The sequence below is a fragment of the Magnolia sinica genome, chromosome 8, assembly GCF_029962835.1.
Source record: "Magnolia sinica isolate HGM2019 chromosome 8, MsV1, whole genome shotgun sequence".
Lineage (NCBI taxonomy): Eukaryota > Viridiplantae > Streptophyta > Magnoliopsida > Magnoliales > Magnoliaceae > Magnolia > Magnolia sinica.
Genome location: NC_080580.1, coordinates 72884272 through 72897144, shown reverse-complemented (window position 1 = coordinate 72897144; position 12873 = coordinate 72884272). Strand labels below are relative to the sequence as shown.

Here is a 12873-nt window from a genome sequence, read left to right as displayed (position 1 = left end):
GAGCACCCAACCAGCGGAAAAATGTTAACTAGTTCATGGCTTTTGTTCATGTAACAGAAATTAGAACAGTGGCGTTATGTTCCCCATTGTATGTTAAATGGTTCGTGGCTTGCATGCTACATGTGGCGCTTACTCTGGATGCTCGCTCTGAATTTGAATGAAAGGGTCATAGTTTTTAACCACCGAAGATGAGAGTGATTATTAGTGAAATTGGTTGTGGTTGTCTTACAATATTCGTAGTTTATTTGTTAAATTGGTCATGACTGTCTTACAATGGATCATGATTTTCAGTTTATATGGTTCGTGGTTTGTAATATAATATGGGATATATTTGTCATGTTAGATCGGTCGTGGTTGTCTTACTATAAACAATTCTCTTCAACGTGCACCCAGCGAGGTTTGGTCATGGTTTGCATGGCAGATTGGTCGTGAAGATGACATGGGTCGTGTTTCACATGAATAGTTGGTCATGACTATCAGCGCATATGGGTCGTCATTCTCATTTGCAACAGTGATCCATTATTCATCATAACCATGGCACAACGCAAGGGACAATCATGACCCACTATTAATCAAAGTTTCATGGGTCGTGGTATCATTTGTATGGGTCGTTGTTGTAACATTGTATATGTCTTGGTTCTGATGAAATTTGGATCCTGAATGTAAGTACGAGAGGGTCGTGGTTGTCTTCTTATACCGATCGTGGTTTTCGTGTAATATGTTTTGTAATTGATGTGAAGCATTGATCGTAGTTGTCATTTGATATGGTAAGATCTTAGTTTCTTGTAATGATTTTTTGCACCACCCATTTGCAACCACAATCATTATATCATGAAAACCATGACCTATTATTGTGTACACTATTTTCACCGTTCTGTTTATGGCTCAGATGCATAAAGGCCCGTGACTATCATCCACGTTGGGTCATGGTTGACATGAAACATGGGTTGTGACTGTCATTAAATAGGACTTGGTTTTCATGATACATGGATCCTAAAATGGATTGATACATAGGTCATTGTTATCGTTTTATTTTGGTCGTGCTATACGTGAAGCAATGGTCGTAGTTGATCTAGATCGTAGTTGTCATATTAAATTGGTCATGGTTTGCAGTTGTGATTGTTCATGGTTGCCGTCCATGTTGGATCGTCGTAAACAACTATGATCTTATGAGAAACACAATCCATAGAAAATGACAACCACGGTCCACCTGTCATGAGCGTTATGACCCGTTGTTAAGCTCACTATTTTCTCTATTAGTCATGGTTCAAATGCACAAGAGTTCGTGGATCGTGGTTAACATGCAGCAAGGTTCGTGAATCAATAAGTATATATATTACAGTTCAAATTACATTATTGCAAACAATAAAAATATAAACCAGATTATTAAGTCATGATCATGGTAGTTATGCAAATATGGTTCATAGTAGTTATGCAAATATGGTTCGTGGTTCACATGCACGGTATATTGTTGCTCACATTTCACGTGGGTCGTGGCTGTGAATCATGGTAGTAATGTTATATGAGTCATGGTTATGCAAACATATATCACAATAACGAACCATATAGCATGACAACCACGATAGTGGTTGCTTCTCTTAAGGTCGTGGTTGTCAACAACGACCCAACATGGATGACAACCACAATCCATTACAACTGTGAACCACGACAATTTTACCATGACAACCAAGACCCATATCGACCACGACCAATGCTTCATGTATACTCCCCCCCTCCCCCGAACCATACTACATAAATCAGCAAATGTAATGTGCACATACATATGACAATAACGGAGGTAAATTTAGTATATATTACACTACTCATTCATAGGACAGTAACGTAGGAAATCAGGTGAGAACCACAACCCCTGTAACATGATAACCACGATACATGAGAACTACAACACATACAACATGAAACCATGACCTGTTCATTCTAGGTTGCCTCGCTCACTTTCTAAATCCAATGTTTGTTTCTAGTACAATTTCCTCCCCCGACATCGCATTTACAGAAAACTTGGTTGAGAAATTATCTTATGAGCAACAAGTGTATGGAAGCTCCACTTGTAGTTGCTTACTTTCTAAATCCAATGAAGAATTTTATACAGTGAAGCTTCCATTTCCCTATCTGCATATCTCCAAAGGAAATGGTTTCTTTTCTGCTGGCTGGGTGCCCGTTGATATTGTCGAAATGTTGGAGTTCGGAAGATGTCTTTAGAACTTTCTGTGGAGGCCGTCGAGCATCAGGAAGATCGTAAACATCCCTGAGGAAAGGGAAGGGATTACACGTAAATGAAGAACACCAGAAATACTGGATGCCTTCTTTGAATATCTCCTTCATGGTTTTTTTAAAGATTCTTGAAACCCAAGTACCACTTTTATAGGCTGGTCAAATAGATGGATCAACATGCCAATTCCAAAGGGTTGCGCATTTTCTGAATGGTAGCAGGTATTCCGAAGGGTTGCGCTCGATTCCCAATGGATTGGTTGGAGGAAGCGACATTAATACGACTTCCTGAAATGACCGTGGTGGTTGTGGCTACTTTGTTACAAGGTCGTTGTTGTTATGTTATATGGATCATGGTTGTTACGTTATATGAGTCATAGATGTCATAACATAAAACACAATACATATAAAGTAACAACTATGATCCATAAAACATGGTTCGTGGTTCTCATGTTATATTGGTCATTGTTATAATGTTATATGGGTAGTGGTTGACATTCTTTTTTCAACAATCCATGATCAAGCGTTGGAAGACAACGACAATGCAACGTGGATAAAAACCACGATCCAGTGCGCATGAGAACCTCGATTGGTTCTGTTTCTAGTCCGAATTGGCTCAAAACCTAATTACCACATCTATGTCTTGTCATTCAATGGTCAAGGCTCTGATTTCGAAGGGTCACGCATGATTCTGAATGGTCACTGGTTCCCAACGGATTGCGTGGAGGAAGCGACATTAACTTGATTTCCTAAAAAGACTGTGGCGGTTTTGGTTGTTACATTGTAGGGGTCATGGTTGTTATGTTATATGAATCGCGGTTATTACACTATATGGGTCGATTGTGTCATAACATAAAACCACGACACATATAAAATAACAACCACGACCTATATAACATGACAACCACGACCATTATTACAATACAATATGAATAATGGGTCGCTTCAATGGGAACGTAATGAGCTTACAAACACTGTTGAGAAGGTCCATATAACAAGGGTCATGGTTCTCGTGTTATATTGGTCATTGTTAGAATGCTATATGGGTCATGGTTGCCACATCTTCTCCCAACGGTCCATGATCTTGTGTTGGATCATAACAACGATGTAACGTGGATAAAAATCACGATCTAGTGTACATGTGAACCATGCTCCACTATGTAGATAACCACGACAAATTCTCATTCATATCCATGATCCGTCCCTTAAGATTAAGCACGATCCTCTGGAAATAGCGCCAAACACTCTACTTTATTAGGAGAGGACATTAAAACTCGCTACTTTTCGTAATCCCTTGGGCATCGATGCAACGTGGATAAAAAACACGATCCAATGTGTATGTGAACCACGATCGGTATGGTTTTCGGTTCGAAATGACTCAAAACCTAATTACCACATCTATGTCTTGTCATTCAATGGTCTAAGGGTCATGCATGATTCTTAATGGTCGCTGGTTCCCAACGGATTGCGTGGAAGAAGCAACATTAATGCAATTTCCTGAGAAAACTGTGGCGGTTGTGGCTGTCAGGTTACATGGGTCGTGATTTGTTTGTTATATGGATCACGGTTCTTACACCATATGGGTCGATAGTGTCATAACATAAACCCACGACACACATGAAGTAAGAATCACGCCCCATATAACATGACGACCATGACCATTATTAGAATACATATGAATAATGGGTCACTTCAACGAGAACCCCACTTCAACGAGAACCCAGGGAGCTGACAAACACTATTGAGAAGGTCCATATAACATGGTTTGTGGTTATCATGTTATATTAATCACTGTTAGAATGTTATATGGGTCATGGTTGCCGGTCCTCTTTCCAATGGTCCATGATCTAGCGTTGGATGACAACTACGACGCAAAGCGGATAAACACTGCGTTCCATTGTGCATGTGAAACATGATCCAATGTGTAGATTGAGCGTGAACACGACATTAAAAATCACAAGGTGGATGAATCAGTACGAATGGTTTGATAGAAAAAGGAAGAGAACACGTTAAAAACCACAACCACGATCAAGAAAACATGACAACCACGATCCATATAACATGACAACTACAAACCATACAGTATTACAATCACGACCCATATAACATGAAACCACAACCCTTACAGAATTGCAACCACAACCTATTTAACACAGTAACTGCCAGAAGTGAAGCTCAGTGATGCGCAAGACTCTGCAAGTTTCTTCTACTTAAGTTTGCAAATGAGGATATTATCATATTTTATTCCTTCCACTTCGGATTCAGTGCGACCCTTCAGAATCAGTGCCACATTCAGCATACAAAAGACGACCCTCTCGATGTTCAGGGCACCATGATAAAATTTATCATGTAGCGCACTGATTCTAAAGTGTAGCGCTGCTGTCACGCTGAAGGTAATTAGTTCTATGTCATTGTAGAGAACTATTCTTCAAAAATGTTTTCCTCTAACTGGGTGCCTGTTGAAATTGTCGAGTAGCCAGAGTTCTGAAATTGTCTTCGAAACTATTTGTGAAGGCCGTTGAGCTTCTAAAAGATCATTAACATCCCTGAGGAAAGAGAAAGGATCACTAATAAAGGAAGAATGAGAGAGGGACTCAATGGCTTCTTCGAATATCTCCTCCATTATTTTAATGAAAGAGCAAAGAAATCCATGAATGCATAAGGTGATGCAATAAATAAGGATTCTGGTTCGAATTAGCTTGTGGAAGTAATATAAAGCCCAAGTACCACTTTTATAGGTTGGTCATTCAATGATCCTCCTCCATTATTTTGAATGAAAGAGCTACAAAATCCATGAACGCATAAGGTGATGCAATAAATAAGGATTCTAGTTCAGATTGGCTTGTGGAAGTAATATGAAGCCTAAGTACCACTTTTATAGGGTGGTCATTCAATGGTCAAGGTGCTGATTCCGAAGGATCACGCTAAATCTGAACGGTCGCACCATTCTGAAGGGTCACGCTGTGTTACCAACGGATTGCGTGGGGATGTCATAATATAAAACTACGACACATATAAAGTAACAACCACGACCCATATAACATGGTTCGTGGTTCTCGTATTATATTGGTCATTGTTATAATGTTATTTGGGTCATGGTTGCCATTCCTTTTTCGAATGATCCACGATCCAATGTTAGATGACAGCCACGATTCAACGTGAATAAAAACATGATCCAGTGTGCATGTGAATCACGATCCATCATGGAAGATAATCACCACCAATTATTGGTCACATCCATGACCATTCCCTTCAAATTGAGCGCGATCCTTCGGAAAAAGCGTCACATTCTACCTTTTTAGGAGAGGACATTAACTCACTACTTCCTCGTAATCCGTTGGGCAACAAGCACGATCCTTCCGAATCTGCGTGACCGTTCAAAATCAGTGCGACCCTTCAGAATCGGCGCCTTGACCATTGAATGACTCACTACTTCCCTGCAATTTGTTAGGCACCAAGAGTGATCCTTCAGAATCCATGTGACTGTTCAGAATCAGTGTGACCCTCCGGCATCGGTGCCTTCACCATTGAATTGACTTGCTACTTCTCCGCAATCCTTTGGGCACCAAGCGCAATCCTTTAGAATCCGCGCAACCATTGAGAATCAACGTGGCCCTTCGAAATCGGTGCCTTGACCATTGAATGACCACCCTATAAGAGCGGTACTTCATCCACAAACCAATCCAGACCTTATTGCAACACCCTTCTCATTAATGTATTTTCTTCGCTCTTTCATTCAAAATAATGGAGGAGAAAGTCGAAGAAGCCATCAATTTCCTATCGCCTCCTTCCTTTAATGGTGATTTCATCTCTTTCCACAGGAATTTGACGATTTTCCTACAGCTCAACCACCTCCGCAGGAAGTTCTAAAGATGATCTTCGCAGCTCTTTTAACCCTTAGTAATCAGCGCACCCCATGATAATAACTGCTTCTCATACAACATGACAACCACGATCGCTATAACATGACAATCAGGACCATAATCACAACACAATAGGAAGGATAATCTCTTCAACGAGACCCAGCGAGCTGAAAAACACTGGTGATAATGTCTTGTTTAAGACTGACCTTCTCAATAGAGTTTTAGATCAGGCTAAAACAAGACATTCTTGACAGAGTTCTTTCCACTATCTGAGTACCCGTTGAAGAGATCCGCTCTTCGGATTGTCACTGTGGTTATCGTCTTGGTTGTCATGTTAAATCAGTCGTGGTTGCTATACTTGAAAGGGCGTAGTCTGATGATTCATTTATCATGGTTGTCATGTTAAATGGGTCGTGGCTTGCATGTTGCATGTGACGTTTATTGCGAAGGGTCGTGGTGAATACAAAGGGAGTGGTTGTGCTGAATTCGAAGAGAAGGTCGTAGTTATTAACTAGTGATGATGAGAGTGATGAGGATGATAATATATCCATTTGTAAGGTTAAGTGGAAGATTCTTGTGCATCACTGAGCTCCTTTTCTAGTAGTAACTGTGTTATATGGATTGTACTTGTCATGGATTGTTGTTTTAATGCTATACTGGTCATGATTTTCATGTTATATTGGTCCTTGTTTGTAATTTTACATGGTAGTATATACTAACAATGTTATGAAATTATAAGGATTGTGGTTGTCGGCCGCTATTGGTCATGGTTTGAATGGCAGAAGTGTCATGAAGATGACATGGCTCGTGGTTGTCTACTTATTTCGTGTGGTGCGACCAGCCTATATGGGTCATGGTTGATGTATTATATTGGTCATGCTTTTCATGTTATATGGGTCGGGTTTGTTACCCTACATGGGTCGTCGCTGTCTGCTGATTTCATGTGGTGTGTTACACCTTATATGCTGGTCAAACCATAGGAAATCTGCCGACAACTAAGGAAATATAACGTAACAACCACCACCCACATAGCATGACAACATCTACCATATAACACTAGAAAATGACCCATATAACTTAACAAATACGACCCATTTAAATGGGTCATGGTTCTTGTCTTATATGCGTCGTGGTTGCCTTTCCTCTTTACTCAGATCCACGATCCTGTGTTGGATGACAACCATGATCCAACTGGATAAAACCACGATTCACTATGTATAAAACCACTATCAAAACTTTATCTTATTACAACACCTAACATAATTTTTTCAAACTGCTTTGCTCGATATTCAAAGAAGGCAACGAGTCCATCTCGCTTTCTTCCTTCACGAGTGATCCCTTCCCTTTCGTTAACGATATCCAAGAGGATCAACTACCTCCACAGGAAGTTCTGAAGACAAATTCTGAGCTCCGGCAACACGACAATCTCAACTGGCACCCAGCCAGCAGAAAAATGTTGCTAAAGAACAGGACTAACTAACTACCTTCTATTTGGCAGCTCACAATGTGATAATAACTACTTCCCATATATATTCACAACAACGATCCATTATGCTTGTTAACCACGAGATCCAATTACATGGTCGTAGTTGTTCTTGTGTACCACGCGATCCAACGATAGGGTCATGGTTGACATACACAATGGATTGTGTATTCCAACAACTATCCATCATGCATTACATCACCATCCAATATTCGTCACATCCACGAACGTTCGAGTTTGTCGAGGTTGGTATGGGTCGTGGTTCTAATGTTACGTGGGTCGTGGCTAACACGATATATGGATCATGCTTGCATCCACGTTCAACCACCCATATACAACAATGATCCATTGTGGATGTCAACCAACCTGGCTGACAAGCATGATTCATTGTGCATCTGAGTCACGATCACAGAACGGGGTCATTGTTGTCATATAAACTTGGTAATGGTTTCCAATCACGATCCATTGTGAATGTTAATCACGATACATTGGTCGTCATATCTATGACCCATCTCATTCACTAAACCATAATAGAAAATATGTAGAATAAACATCAAATACATCAATCCATTTAACATTTAATTACTAATCAATATTTGACCCTCTTCGGTGGTCTACACATCATTTCATCCTATTTTTTTGGGTTAGTAGCCTCATCTTCTAACTTCTTGAGCTTCAGACAGTCGTATGCAATTGTCTTTCGAAATTTAGTAATGTCCTCCTACAAAAAAAGAATGAAGTAATATTAAATCAAAGGATAGACCAATCAAGATTTAACGTAGATGAATATATAAATATACACTGACCTTCGTCAAGTCAATTTTGCGCATGCTGCTCAAGAAGTTTATATTTTTCAACATGAATATGCCACAATCATCTGAGTTGTCTTGCCCAAGTCTGTCACTGATTATTTTCAAACTCCATGGCTTCTCCCAGTTCTTAGATCCATTATCAAGAATATGGAATAGTCATCTCAGTCTGTCCATTACCCATGCGACAATTAACTCATTGTTCTCTTTCAACTCGGTACTCGGGCTGTCATACAAAGTGACATCTCTCTTCTTCGGATTAACAACAGCCAAGAACCAATGCTGGCCCCTCGCGTTGGGTGGGATGTATAACTGTCAAGTACAAGAAATATGACAATAGTTAAAAGACTTGCCTTTCCAAAATGAATAATATCATTTAAGTTCATGTATATGTGCAAGTAAATAAGCTCTTACCACTTCATACTTCCATAGAGGCTTCGATCTACCTCGATCGTCGACTATTTCTATAAGCATTTCATTTAATTTGCCACTCTTGATGATGGCCTGTCGATCCTTATGGTTGTCAACTCCATAAGTTTGCAAATCGCTAAGTTGGACTTCCATGATTTGCTATTGATATATTGGAAAGGGTCAGATACATAAATAATTAATGATGTTTTAAAGATAACTATGGTCCTCAAATTCACATTACCGTAAATATCAACGGGACGAATGCGCAATCCTGTCTACCTCATGGTCTCTTTTCCTGACACACTAATAGGTAGTGTAGGTAATTATCGATGGCCTACACAACGAGGAAGTCATGTGATATAATTTTCGTACATCAATATTAAATAAAAAAAGAAAGAAAGTCAATATTTAGAAACTTAACTCAGAGTCGACCCATGATTTTAGGTCATAGATGCTCTTCAGTCAGATAGGTGAATCTGATGATACCCTGACAAATATCAACTCGTTGTCTTCGGCTTCAGTTAGAGCTTGGAGCGGATCCACATACCCCTGATGACTCTCCTTTACAGGTAGAGCTTGGTGGTGTTCTGCTGCATCGCGGTGTGGTCTCCCTTCCTCACACACTTGCGAAGTACCGATGTTGAGTTGTAATAAAATGATATATCATCTATGCAATTCACAACATAATGTCCATTAAAAACCATGATCCAAATGCAATTTCACATACAATTGTCATATTAGCTTCATCCTTTAGTGGATTCATATCCTGGATCAACGCAGCATGGAGCTCCTTCAAATTCAAATTTTCTTCTTCATTGCTTTGCACCGAAGTGATTTTGTCCTGTAACACATGAATATTATTTGATTTTTACATATTTCAACACGTCACATAGTGAAGTCATGCTGTCATCCATGCAGTGACGTGGATCGTGGTTGTTGTCCACATAAGGTTGAGCTTCACATTTGAACTGGTTCGTGAATCGTGTCTGTCATCCATACTGTGTCACTGTTCATACATGATCTACACTGGGCGATATCCATGAACAATTATTGCACGATAACTATGACCAATAGACGATAACAACGACCTGAAATGTGGCCATAACAAAATAGTCATCATTGGATCGTGTTTGTCATCCAAATTGGGTCGTGCACCAACCATCCACGACCCACTGTGGCTGAAAACCACGATCCACTAGTGAGCTGGCTCATCCCAGCCTCAATGGTGGAGCTATTGACCTGTTATAAACCTGTATAGCATATGACATTAGACTCAATCTGACCTGTTAAATATTAATAATCCAAAGGCAAACCATGTACATATTATCCTACATCGTCAACATTGGGTCGTAACGTCAACCACAACCCATATGGATGATAAACACGACCAATCACGGATGGTAACAACAATCTAACCTTCATAATGACCACAATCAAACGTGGAACATAACTACGACCCAAATTCAATTTCATATACCTTTATTGCTTGTATCTCCTCTTCAATATGCTTCATCTGCTCATTCATATACATATTCTCTTCCCTGATATCGCCCACTGAATGGACATGAGACTGTCACAACGACCTGCACTGTATCATAACCATGACCTAAAGAGGGACACAACAACGACCACTAAGATTCAGGAAAAATTCAACTTCATATACCTTCATCCCCTATATCTCCTTTTCAAATTGCTTCATCTGCTCCAGCAGCGAAGCATTTTCCACGATCGAAGGATTGGTCAGAGGGACATTGTCTTATAATAAAATCATACACTAGAAATAAGCCAAAACGGGACATAACAATGACCAAATAAGATTTAGGATAAATTGATAAATTTAATTTCATGTACCCTCATTGCCTGGATCTCCTTTCTAAGTTGCTTCACCTGCTCATGCAATGAAGCATTCTCTCCTACGAGAGGGCAGATCGAAGTAACGAATTCCTATAATGGAGTACTATATTATTGTGTATTTCCCATGTATAATAATCACGACCCATAGTTTATAGAAACCACGACCCATTTTACACGAAACCACGACTCTCGGCTGAATTGTGGTTGCCACCAATGTTGGGTCGTGTATCAACCATGACCCGATGTGCATGGCAGCCACGACCTTTACTAGATGGTAACAACAATCATATGTGGATGATAACCACGATCCATTTTTCATTTACCTTCATTGACTGAAACTCAACTATAAGCTGATTCATCTGTCCCCGCAGTGAAGAAATGTCATCTTTGAGATGACTCATCCCATCTTCAAAACATTTGAGATGGTACATCCCATCATCAACAGTTATTATTGTTGTTGTTGTTGTGTTGTTGACCTGTATTAAAATCATTATATAAGACAATACATTCACAGAGACCTATTAACGAATAGTAAAATAAGGCAATTTCACGTGCATATTTTATATTAATATCATCTCTCAATGACTTCACTTCTTCGCGTAAAGAAGCATTATCCGCCTTGAGGTTCTTTATTTCTCCACTAAACTCTTCCTCTATTCCTTTCACTTCGGTGATAAGGAACTTAATCCGCTTATTAAATTTCTTTATTGCGGATCTTGATTTGTTATTATCTCTTAATACGTTGCTAATATCTTCCTGGATGGAGGTTCTAACCTCAGCCCCAAATTCATTTCTCATTTCTAACAAGGAGGCTTTAAGATCAACCTCCACTTTATTTCTTATTTCATCCTCCTCCACCACCGTTGTCTCTGGCATGTGTGCTGCCCATCAAGCCTTGTCATTCGTATAAGTCTCATCGGTTATACTCCTGACAACCTCGGTCTTTGCTTCTTCGACCGTCAGTTGAAGCTCTGAAGCTAGCATCACCTACATGGGTAAAATTGATTTATTTATTAATTATCAACACATTACATAATTAAAATACACTACTATTTAAATAACTCTTACCGGTACAGCTGTGAAGATGGGGGATATGGGGCAGTATTTGCCTGATTTCTTCAGATTCCAGTTTAGGATTTGAGGAATCATTGTAGGCAATCTTCTATCTGCCCACCCACTGTCACCAATGAGTTTTGGGAATCGTTCGTAAGCCTAGATCTGCTTAAGATCAATTATCATGCATTACATATTGATTAATATGTATGGAGTAAAAAATCAAACTTAAATTATGAACTAGGATAAGAATAACGTACTTGCAGGGCAAACGCGCATCCGCATATGTTATATGATTTGGGGTACCAGCCAGTCGCCCGAATAATGCCAGACGCAGTGTTAACCCCTTTCCTCAAATAATCATACCCCACACTGCCCTATTGGTAGTTATTAAAATAATCTAAGTCATCGACCATATCAATAAACGTATCAACATAGTTATTCTTTTGTGGAAATCCAACTAATAGATTCTCAACGCAAATTATTAGAGCCAACTTCACCGCGTCCATATGTAGTCTTTATCGGTGAGTGACAAATAGGCTTGTCTCAGTCCTTTTTTACTAAGACTACCTGCTTTCAGGTAGGTCTCCCTAATACCTCTTCATCCCTCTACTCTTTCGGCCTTGGCACGACCGTCACCATCTATCCTAACTGGTCCAAACTTAAAACCCATTATTAAAGCAAAGTCGAGCTCAGTAAATTTTATGTTAGTGCCCTAAACATCGAATTTTAGATCACCAACATGCCTTTGCATTAGGCAATGCAAGATTTGGAAGTGTGCCCTAAATCCAGTCAATGGAAAGTGAAGAAGAAATCCAAAATAGTTGTCCCTAAATATGTTTTGTCTATCAAGATTCTTCTCCATATCTATAATCATATGCTCCAAAAAACTGATGAAGCAGTTGGGAGAGACTCGTGCCTCTTTGAAGTCTAAGCACGTGGTCATCATTGGCTTCCCTCAACCTGCATTCCAATATGGTCATTGACTGTTAATCAATCAATAATAAGGTCTTGCAAAATCTAACCCAATCGTAAATGAACTACATAGTTGATCGCTGATGTAACCAACAAATGGTCGTGGTTATCACGTATTCTAAAGGATCGGGGTTGTCATGCAACACGGTTCATTATTGTCATCTACTCTGGGTCAAGGTCAACGGTCAAGACTACC

At 39.6% G+C, this 12873-nt stretch overlaps 1 protein-coding gene across 1 annotated transcript in view; it reads right to left on the bottom strand.

The window, feature by feature from the left end:
• Positions 1–11525, bottom strand: part of LOC131254308 (uncharacterized) — a 34584-nt gene extending 23059 nt beyond the window's left edge. The window contains exons 1-9 of the mRNA XM_058255300.1: positions 11241–11525; positions 10973–11125; positions 10647–10739; positions 9523–9636; positions 8799–8954; positions 8565–8696; positions 8382–8513; positions 8241–8296; positions 2109–2266 (exon numbers count right to left, since the gene is read on the bottom strand). Coding sequence (XP_058111283.1) covers positions 2109–2266; positions 8241–8296; positions 8382–8513; positions 8565–8696; positions 8799–8954; positions 9523–9636; positions 10647–10739; positions 10973–11125; positions 11241–11525 — 1279 coding nt within the window. The remainder of the gene's footprint in view (positions 1–2108; positions 2267–8240; positions 8297–8381; positions 8514–8564; positions 8697–8798; positions 8955–9522; positions 9637–10646; positions 10740–10972; positions 11126–11240) is intronic.
• Positions 11526–12873: the final 1348 nt, after the last annotated feature.